This window comes from Octodon degus, unplaced genomic scaffold, assembly GCF_000260255.1.
Source record: "Octodon degus isolate 3935 unplaced genomic scaffold, OctDeg1.0 scaffold00053, whole genome shotgun sequence".
In the NCBI taxonomy this organism is placed as follows: domain Eukaryota; kingdom Metazoa; phylum Chordata; class Mammalia; order Rodentia; family Octodontidae; genus Octodon; species Octodon degus.
In genome coordinates this window covers 3870351-3881490 of record NW_004524629.1, presented here as the reverse complement: position 1 = coordinate 3881490, position 11140 = coordinate 3870351, and the positions used below count along the sequence as shown (strand labels likewise).

Here is an 11140-nt window from a genome sequence, read left to right as displayed (position 1 = left end):
GGCTCGGCCGGGGAGCACCAGCGTGCGCGGGCCCCCGCAGCCTCCTGCCGGCGGCCACCAGCCCTCCAGCGGCCCGCGCCCCAGGCCCACCTTTGATGCCGGCCATGGCGGTGACGTTGCTCCTGGCTCCACGACCCGAGGCGGCGGCGGCAGCGGCGGCGGCCGGGAGACCAGAAACGCGCGGCGGCGGGCAGACAACACCCGGAAGTGCGCGACGCAACACTTCCGCCGGCCGCTTGCGCTCACGCGGGGCGGTGGGGAGCGCGCCAGCCTCGGGCTGGGGCCGACCCCTCGCTGTGTTCCGGGCGCCTCGGCGGAAGGCCACCAGCCTGGACACCTGCCCGGCGCCAGCCCCGGGGTTCCGGTCCGGACGGGGAGGGCGGAAGCTGGGTGCCGGGTCGCGCGTCCCGGTGCCGCAGCCTCCCAAGGTCTCCGAGGGGAGCGCCAAGGCGGCCGAGCCTTCAGGCGCGTGCAGCCTTTCGGGGATAACGTCAGTGCTTTAAAGCTCCCCTGCTTCTCTCCGCCACCCAGCCTTGTACTGCAGGAAGTGAGGTTGGGTGGTCTGCGATCGGCTCCTCGTTCCTACGCAGCCCTGGGGTTCTGGTGAGGACTTCACAGACAAGGACAGTAGGGCCCAGTAAAGGGAGGGTTTATACACCAAATGCAATCCCTCGGGAACATGAATTCGCCCTCTTCGTGGTAGTAAAAGAAGCAGAGATCCAATGCCTTTATGTAAGCGTCTAACAAATATGCATTGAACTACTTGTTGGGAAGTGGGGAGGCACTGGGTGATTTAAAGCCCGGTGCAGTTTCTTCCCTGAATTGCCTGCAGGTTAGAGAGGTAGGTAAACACACAAAAAGGGTAAAATTGCAGCAGTGATAACTGCTAGTAAGGGTATCAATATGCCGCTTCAAAATACGTCATTTTGACAAAGGATTATAGTTATACGAGGAACTCTTTGCTTTCCCCTCTGTTCAAAAGCAGAAACAGCAGAATGTAACTTTGTCATTGGAAAGGATGTTAGGGTAAACTGAGGTACAGTTGAGCCCACCGAGACAGGCAGAGCAAGCAACTTGCGAGGACTTTATTGCCGACCAGTGTGACCAGGCCATGGGTGAGAAGACCATTGGGCCCTAGCAAGAGGCAAAAGCGTGTTTTATCGGGGAGTTTAGGTAGGGGAGGGAGCGTGACCTAGGGGGTTACAAAATTTGGGGTCTCTGAGCAGGGGGTCTAGGGACAGATGATAGAGCGGTGATGAGTACTGGGATGCTAGCAGGCACAGAATGTCTCTTGTGGTTTTTGGTGGAATCTGTTTTCTGTGTGTTGAGCTGCGTGGGGAAGCTGCCGGAAGTTGCTGGCTTGCTGTTGACATAGCACTTTGAAGGTGTGAATAACGGATCTACTTGGGGAGTTTTTCTCTCCTAGCTGGACGGGGCTCTAGTTTGGAGACCTTACAAAGGATCATCTTTTTTTAAACTTACTATTGTTAAAAATACAAAATTGTAAGACCGGGTGTGGTGGCGCTAGCCTGTAATCCTAGGACTGGGGAGGTTGAAAACAGGAGGATCACTACGAGTCTGAGCTGAATAGTGAGACAGTACCAAGTTCATATAAAAGAAAGGAAGAAAGGAAGAAAAGAAAAAATGAAAAAAATTGTAATACAAATCTTCCTATTTGTAGATATTTCTATTTTCCTGGTAAGGAAGAGTAGATTAATACAAACAGCATTAATCTTTGTGTGGATAAACATTACTAAAGTTTTACCTTTCATCAACTTTCTTCATGTATGTATCTTAGCACAATTTATAGCCCCTAGAACAGATGCCTTTCCTTTGTCTAGTCACTTTTCACTTTGCCCTGATCTTTGAGAAAGTCTTACCATTCTCCCAGGCCTAAGCTCTTCTCTTTACTATGAAGTTTCTTTTTCTTTTTTTTTTTTTGTGGGACTGGGGATTGAACTCAGGCCCTTGCGCTTGCCAGGGAAGCACTTATCCTACTGAGCCATCTCCCTGGCCCTTGAAGTTTCATTTTGCATGCAAAGTGAACTCCCCCCCCCATACTACTTTGTATTTTGTGGGGGTAATATTAACAGTCTGAACCATTGAATTGAAGAGCAGGGAAGCTTTAGAAGTTTCTACTGCTAGGAAAAATGGGTACATATATAGATAGATCTATGAAGCCTTTGATTTGGGTCTGCCAGGCAACATTTCTCCAAAAGACAACAGCAGGGTAAGTAGAAGTGATGAATATATAACTAGGAGAAAAGAAGCCATCATGGGCATGAGGGGTGTGTATTGGAGAAGGAAAGGTTGGTATGGATTCTGTTTAGGGAGTAGTTTTTCTCTGAGCAATGAAATATTTTCAAAGGATTTTAAAGGTGGCAGGTGGAGGTGACAAGATTTTAATTTTTAAGGTTCCCATCAGACTTAGGTAAGCTGACATATAAGACTTTTGTGAATGAATGGTTAGAAATCATGTTTCTAGCATGATTTAAAAAGAGAGCTACTGGGAAGTTTAAGGTCCTGTCTACTCTGTTCCTTTACTGTTTTCAGAGTTGAATTATAGTTTTTTTATTAAACCAGATCACTTCTTGAGGATTAATGTAAAAAATGTAAAAAGTTCTAATATCACTTCCCTGTACCATGTAGAGTATGTTTTCACTTAAGGATTTTGAAGATAGAAACATGAAATGCATTCGAATATATGCCATGGAAATGTGTGTTTAGACTGAAGTGGTGGTTTATACACATCATCTTCCCAGCTGTCTTGAACAGAGTGGGGAGCTGCTGTGGTTTCAGCGTGTTCCCCCAAAGTATGTGTTGGAGTTCAGTACACAGGGAGGTGAGTAAGTCATGAGGGTTCCACCCTCATGAATGGATTCAGGTTTGAGGTTACAAGTTTCATCTTTCTTGGGCATAAGTGTCTGCCTGGCAAGTGTAAGGTCCTGAGTTCAATCCCTGGTACTGCAATCAATCAATAAGTTTCTTCTTTCTTGTTCTTTCTCAGTAATGTCAGGTCACATTATGATGCATAAGGTAACCTTCAGCAGCTGCAGCCCCGTGGTTTTAACTTCCTAGCTTCCAAACTCAGAAATCTCTGTTCTTTTATAAATTTTCCAGTCTGTGCTACTTTGTTACAGCAATACAAATTTAAGACAGTAGAATTCCTGGAAAAGTAAATGATTCTTTTGAAATGACACAATACCCTTTGTTTTGTGTCATAGTATTCCATCTTTGAAAGGAGAGATGGTTGAGGGAACACAGCTGATCAGTGGTTGTTGTATGTTATGAGTCGGTGCCCAAAGAATTGAGAAGACCCGGTGAGTATAGTTTCAGAGGTCTGAGATTAGTTTCTGAGCTCAAAGCCACAGAAACATCTCACACTTACTGAGGGCTCAAGGCAGGCCAAGGAATGTGCATAACTACTTGTATGAACACAAACTATTCTCTCTATTGACTTGAGCATTTACCTGACTCTAAGTTTATTTTATTTTATTTTTAGAAAGAAGTGTCAATTTTTTTTTTCCCCAGAACTGGGGATTGAACTGAGGCCCATGTACTTGCCAGGCAAACGCTTATTCTACTAAGCCATCTCCCCTGCTCCCTCTGACTCTAAGTTTACACAGTGCTAGCCATTAACATCCCAAGCAAGGAATGAAATAACAAACAGGGCGCCAGCAGGAGAAGCTGCTATCTGCAGCCTTGAATCTCAGGTTTTCAGAATTTATAAGTGAGACAGCAGTTCTCCTTCGGCTCTGTTTATTACTCTCTGCTCCCTCGGGACTTTAGGCTTTTGTCTCATGTCTATATTTCTATAAGTGGTGAGAGACAGCTCTCAGTAATTATGACTGGTGGTACAAAGTGATAGGCTTGTATCTGAAGGATTGTAGCGTGGCTCCTAAGAAAAGATCATATTTAAGAAAGCTTTTTAAGATACAGCTTCTATGGGCTGGTGAGATGGCTCAGTGGTCTAAAGTACCTACTTTAGAACAAGCTAAGCTAAGCAAAGCACAGGGACCGCGGATCAATCCCCCAGCACCACATGCCAGCCAGCCCTGCCCCCTGGTGGGCTGAGCTGGCCACACACACACACACACACACACACACACACACATGAAATAAACACAAAAAATTATAAAAAAAATAAAAAGTATAAAAAAAAATTAAAAAAAAAGATACAGCTTCTACAAACTTCAGAGGTTAAGGGAGTCACTACCTTCCTCTTTTGAATATAAATATATGGGATATTATAGTTTTTCTTGATGATATCAGTGGGATTGTTGTAAGACAGTTCTATATAGTTAGTCTTTTGCTTCCATGGTCACAGAATCCTAGGAGATTGTGCTCCTTTATCTTTCTGAAGAGATTCTCTGTTTCTAGCAGGGACACTCTCACCATTCTAAGATGCTGTCTAGGGACCAGCAATTTGAGACCTTAGAACAATGTTTCTTAATGTTGTATTTCAAAGATCACTTACAACAGGGTTTGTTAGGGTGCTTCTCAAGTTACTGGGTTCCATTCCAGGTATTCTGTGAGCAGAGGCACATGAGCCTCAAACAACTGTTGTGCAAACTGAAGTTTGAAAATCATTCTCTGGGCTGGAGAGATAGTTCAGTGGTCTAAGTGCCTGCCTTGCAAGCACAAGGACCAGAGTTCAATCTCCGATACTGCATGCCGTGCTAGCCCCAAACTGGGTGTGGTGGCGCATGCCTGTAATTACAGTGCTAGGGAGTCTGAACTACGTAGCGAGACCCTGTATCAAATAAATAAGGAAAATAGAGAAAATCATTCTCTGAAAAAAGTAGAATGTCAGAATTTTTTATTTGGGGGTATTAGGGATTGAACTTAGGGCCCTGAGCATGCTACGCAAGCACTCTACCCCTGAGCTACATTCCCAGCCCAAAAGGTTTGTTTTTCATTTCTCAAAGTGAATACTAGAACAGTATGTTATAGCCTTTTAATGTCCTCTAAATATTGTTACATAAAGTGAATCCATGTTACCTTGTACAAGTTCAACCAAAAGATATCTTTTTTTAAAAAAAATTCTGTTACTTGCCAAAATCAATTCAGAGTTCTTTTGATTATTGAGCAGCTGCTAGTTGGTTCTTTAAGCTTTATCTGATTTTTATCCTTTCCAAAATTTATGAACAGGGAATTATAAACTCTTAACATCCAGCCAGAGAAAACTTAAGAGATGTTTTAACAATTTTTTATTGTGGAAAAATAGAAATACTGCATATCAGAGTAGTAGTATAAGGAATTCTCATGTACCACTCGCTATCTTCAATTCTCATCAGTGTTTCAATTCTCATACGGTCAGTGTTTATTTATGTTTCCCATCAATTTCTTCTCACCCCATACTATTTCTTTCCTCATGTTATTTTGGAGAAAATCCAAGACATAATTTAATTTTTAAGAGGAAGAAGTTGTTGCAGAAACTGTGATGCATAGTTGGTGAGTTAGAAGTGTTGCAGGCAGCTGAGTTAGATAGAAATATAGGCAGTCAGACAGGGCCAGGCCCTCGAAGGAGATACCACAGAAGACAACATATCTTGCAACACTGGGAGGGATGAATGCTCCCACCATGGGCCATACCTAAAGACCAGAGATCAAACAAATGCCGACCTCCCTAAAGATTGGCATCTGAGATTGCTCATCACTCTGAGGGAGCCAGAAGAATCATTAATCCGTCTACTACTGGATGGCTACCTGATAAATTCCTGTTCTACATTCATGCCTGCTTGGTACGTGACTTGCTTCCCCATTTGGTTCTGGACTTAATAAATTTTACTTGAGCAATGGTGCTTCTAATCTCATTGGTTGACCATAGTTTCATCCTACCCCCACATCCACCTAAGTGAGTTCCCATGTTCTCCAGCACCTTAGACCTGTCTCACCACATAGTTGTACTCTATAAAAGTCCTTGGAAGAGACAGCTTCCTGGGGAACAACCTGCTTGGGCCCCCCTCCTGTCCCTCTCTCGGACAGGAGCTTTCTTTCCCTCAATAAATATGTTTTGCTCATAACCTCCGTTTGTTCCTAAAATTCATTCTTCAGTTTTAGAGAATATGAACTCGTGCAGGTCAGGTCGGGAGATCATTTTTCCCCATGTCATTTGGACGTTCCCTGTATCATTTGGAGGTCACTCACCCAGATCAGTTTTTCTCCCTGTATCAGAGGTGTCATGGTTTGTGTCTAGATGTTTCCCCAAAGCTTCATGCACATATAGGTGGAGCTTTTTTGGAAGAAGCTGAGTCTAGAGTTTTTGCTTCATTCATGGCTCAATGCTGGGATTAAGGATGCTGGGATTAAAGATGAGTGATTGCTGGGTCTATCCACAGATTGGATTGGTGCTGCCTTTATCCCAGTAGACTGGATGAATTTTAAGGACCAGAAAGGGGCTTGTTCTCTCTTATTGATTTTGTTGTCTTCCACCATTATGAACTGTTGCCCCTCTGCCATCTGCCACTCTGCTTTAGAGCCAGCTGATTAGGGACTAAAACCTATATAAACTGTGAGCTGAATAAATCTTTACCCCTTTAACTTTAAGTGTCAGGTATTTTGCTTCAGCAAAGAAGGACAACTAAGACAAGAAGTATGGGTCATAATTTAAGACATGTGAAATGTGTGTATGTGAATTTTGTAGGACTGAGATTTTAACCTGTGGGATTTGAGCTCCCATTGTGTGCCTTATACAGTCTACACAGTGATGAACAAAACAGGAAAAGTTGTACTAATCTGAATTCTAGTGGAAAAGAGGCCCAGCAGTATCACAACATAATGAGTGCCTTGAAAATGCAAATAGGTGTATAACAAGTAAGAGAACCTGGGAAGGTTCTTTGAAAATCCATGGTTAGAGATGAGATCTAAAGGATAAGATACTGTAATAGGAAATAACGAGGTTTTTGTTTTGTTTTTTGCCTTTCTACTGTAATGTTTACAATCCAGAACACTTCTGGGACTAGATATTTTGGAGGTTATTTCTCTACACAATAAACTATTCTCAGGGGAACACCAACTGAGTATCATGTAAGTCAGTTTACTTCTGACACTGTTTATGGGCAAAATAACATTTTCTCCTAGTGGCCTTGACAGTACAATACCTTAGGGTCACTTTTTTCTTCAATCCTACAGCACCAGTGTCACTGTGCTCATTGTCTCTATCCACTACCATATTGCTATTCTGGCTTTTCTTTTTTCTTTTTTTTTTTTTTTTTTTTGTGGACCAGGGATTAAACTCAGGCCCTTGCACTTGCCAGGCAAGCACTTATTCTACTGAGCTATCTCCCTGGCCCTCTGGCTTTTCTTTTTCATATGACATCATATTTATCAGATTATTTTTAGGATCTTCTGCTCCAGGTGCAAACATTAGTGTCCCAATAATTTGAATCTGGGCCACCTTCTTTGACATTTCTGATTTTCCTCTCTACATTATGTATTTAATTTATGCATTACAGATTATCTTCATGTTTTAATCCTGGTGGGTCCCACCCTAAACCCTTACTTCTCCACTTCCTCTGGTTCTACTACTCTGATATACTTTGCTTTAGCTGTATTGGCTTTTTTTTTGGCTTTCCTGTCTCCTAAATTTTGTTTTATTTATGGTTGTATTCCCACTGCCTAGTATACTACCGTGGGAAGTACTGCTTTGTGATGGTAGATGCTCAATAATAAGGGTATTGGCCGAGTTAATGAATGACTGATCTTCAAAACAAAGCCAGGGCTTTTTGGCCTACTGTTCTCAGGCCATGAAAGCTGGTTCTGATTTCTCTACGGGACACTTCTTTCTCATCATTCAGGCCTCTTCATCATTCAGGAAGATCACTTCCTCAGCAAGGCCCTTCAGAATTTTCCTCCCAGTCTTTATTGTTTTATCCTGTTATACAGTATTTCCATCAATACACTTATCACTACCCAGTATACTGTCTAATTTGAATGTCATTTGTCATTGTCAGCTCCTGAGTACGGGGACCTTGTCTGTATTCTCTGCCTGAAACAATGAATAAAAAAACACAGGCCTGTCACATATCAAAGCTGCGAGATCTTGTCTCTGTATGTTCATTTAGGCAATATTTTCTCATTTTGACATTTCGTGCATTCTCCTAGCTTCCATGGGAAAGGAAGTATGTAAAGGTTCTGAGCTCTGAAATCAATATATTTCCCTGCTACCAGTTCCGTAAATCTTCCCAGTACCAATTGCCAATGGCCTAGGCTGAACCAAAATAGTTGAATAAAGGACAGTAACTTCTCTCAGGTAGGTTATTTAGGTTTTGGAAATACTACATTACTGGATTATGCTTCCTAGATTTTGCGACCCGATAGTCCTAGCCTCTCATATGGCAACATTTTCGCACTTACTTTGCAGACTCAGAGACTAGATGCAAAGCTGCTCTTGTCTCTGGTTCAGCCCACCGTTGCGCGGCCCCGCCCATATGCTAGCCCCACCCAGCTCGCCGGCCACGCCCCCAGACGGCTCCTAGGGGCGGGGCCGACATCAGCCACTCACAGCCGGCCACGCGCCACCGCAGGAGTGACGTAGGCCTGGCGTGGCGGCAGCGGTTGTGCCGTCAGCCGTCTTTCTCTCGCAGGCGTTGTTTTGGTCCTTGTGCAGAGGCCCGAGAACTTCCGCGGCCCGGTGCGGGCTCACGAGCGCCCGACGGACCGACGCGCGCCGTCTTCACCGAGCGCCATGGCCGTGATCTGCGCGCCAGGGGCGGCCGGGCGCTGCCAACTCCTCGGCCTGCTTGTACTGCTAACAGCGAGCCCTGCGCTGTGCTGGGACAACCCTGGTGAGTGCTCCCATTCGCTTCTGCCCGCCGCCTTCATCCGATTTCCGGGTCGCCCCCCAGCCTTTACGCTGTAATTCCTCCCTTCCGTCCTCGCTGCGGGTCTTGTTCCCTGCCTGGTACCTTTGCGTTGCCGAGTGGGATGGGGCGACGCGACTCAGTTCCTCGCGTTTTCTTTCTTGCTCCCCTGGAAGGTGGTGTCCACCTCCGGGCTGCAGCAAGTGCTCATTCCTTGGTCTGTCCGGCTAGCTAGGCATTCACGACACTCACCTGCGCCCTTGCAGTGTCGGCTGTCTCGGCGTCGCCCCGGCTGTTGTCTTGGTCGCCTGTTGCTATGGCTCGCTGTTGCCAGGGCGCCGTTAGTCGGCCAGTCACATTTAGCGAATAGGGCCGCCCCCCTGGGAGGCTAGTTAGCGGAATCACGGACCGTGCTGTTTCTGCGAGAACTCCCGCGTCTTGTTCAGGTCCAGGCAGTGAAGTGCTGCGCATTACCTCAGCTTTTCCCGTTTTTCACCGTGCGGGAGGATTAGACTTTTTCCCTCATTTTTTAAAGGCGATAAGTGATTTCTAAGGATGAGGCTTTTTGTATAAATGTCAAAGTGTAAGCTGTGATTTTTAATCAATTAAAATGGCATCAATTTTCGTTTGGAAAAAAGATGATTAGGCATGGCAACCCTAACAGTATTTCATTTGTGAACTGATTGGATATACCAAGCTTTGCGTTTAAGCAACAGGTTTCTTTCTTTTAGACAGGTCCTGTCTTCTTTCTGTTAGGTCCTGTTTTCTTCTACCCTCTGAATGAGGGGCTTTTCAAGCGCTTCAACTTGAGTAACCCATTTGATGAGATGTTTTTAGGACCATAAAAAGCTATGTTGAGTGTCTAAGAGGGCTAAGGATATAGCTCAGTGGCATAAGCGCCTGCCTGGCAAGCAAAAAAAGGTCCCAAGTTTGATCCCCAGTACTGGAAAAAAAAAAAAAAGATTTGGGGGGCCTGGGGGTTAGCTCAGTTGTTTAAGCGCCTGCTCTGGCAAATCCAGGCAGGCACTGCAGTTGATCCCCAGACCTGCCCTTGAGGTAGCCTGAGCCAGCCAAAAAAAAAAAAAAAAAAAAAAAAAAATCCTACTTAAGTGTCTACATTTTCCTTGTATATGCCTAGAAATTATATAAAAACAAGAGATTTGACTAAAATTATAATTTAAAACCTGGAATGAGATTAGTTGAACCCCAGTTCTGAAAAAAGGAAGTTCACCAATGAAGAGTCAAGGGAATTATTAAGAAAAAAACCAAACAAACCACATTTAAATTAATGGCGAACCACTTCGTGTAACTTTTTGTTCATCTATGCTGTAAAACCATTGTTCTGGAACAAAAAGCAAGAAAATATTTTGCAGAGTACTGACAGTTTCAAGTTTGCTTCCAGGAACTGTTTTGTGATTGTACTTTGTTGAGATATCATTTATAAAATCTTTTACTAAAGCAGCTGTGTAACTCATTGTTTGCCTTGGATGCTTTTACATTGTCGTCGTGTCTCCCCCCCCCAATGCCCTCAGGGCAGGTTTGGCTGGCTTGAGTTGTGGGGATCAAACCACAGCAACCTGAGCCTGACTGCTTTGAAGCAGCCACTTAAAGAACTGAGCTAAGGGGCAGGCCCCCCTACATTATCTTAGGTAACTAATTTAGTGGGGAAGGGCGCGGTTCTAAAGTGTTTACCCAAGAATTTTCAAAATTCTTTATTGAATGTAGTCTTATATTTAAATCATTTTTTAAGGTATTGAGAATATAGCTATGAATGAAAAAGATTGTCTTTCCCCTAAAACGGCACGCCAAAGTGGTGTGGACAGGATAAAGCAGGGTAAGGAAGCAGATGTACAGATGGAAGTAAGGACTTACGGATTGGGCAGGGAGGTCACTGTTGTGACATTAGAAACCTGAAAGGAAAGGGGGACTGTGACGGTATTTTTAGAAGATCATAAGGGCCAGTTACTATGTGGAAAACAAACTGAACATGACAGGAGGAAAGCAAGTTCCAAGAGTGGTGGCCATTTGGCCTGGGAAAGAGGAAAGAGTGGTGGAAATGTTGAGTGGTCAGATTCTTTTCTCACCAGTTTGGAAAGAGGAGCTCACATGATATCCTGATGCTTACTGTAGGGTTGAGAGGGGGAGAGCAGACAATAATTATTCCAAGGTTTTTTTTTTTTTTTTTTTTTTTTTTTTTGGAACCGGATTTTAGCCAGGGAAGTACTTATTCCACTGAGCCACCTCCCTGGCCCCCAAAATCCTTTTTTTTTTTTTTTAATTTTTGTGGAACCAGGATTGAACTCAGGCCCTTATGCTTGCCAGGCAAGCACTTATTC

The 11140-nt window shown here is 44.2% G+C and overlaps 1 protein-coding gene across 1 annotated transcript in view; it reads right to left on the bottom strand.

Moving 5' to 3' along the window:
* Leprotl1 (leptin receptor overlapping transcript like 1) overlaps positions 1 to 499 on the bottom strand; it is a 10571-nt gene extending 10072 nt beyond the window's left edge. The window contains exon 1 of the mRNA XM_004633288.2: positions 91 to 499. Within this exon, the coding sequence (XP_004633345.1) occupies positions 91 to 106 (16 nt within the window). The 5' untranslated portion in view covers positions 107 to 499. The remainder of the gene's footprint in view (positions 1 to 90) is intronic.
* Between the last annotated feature and the right edge of the window lie 10641 nt (positions 500 to 11140).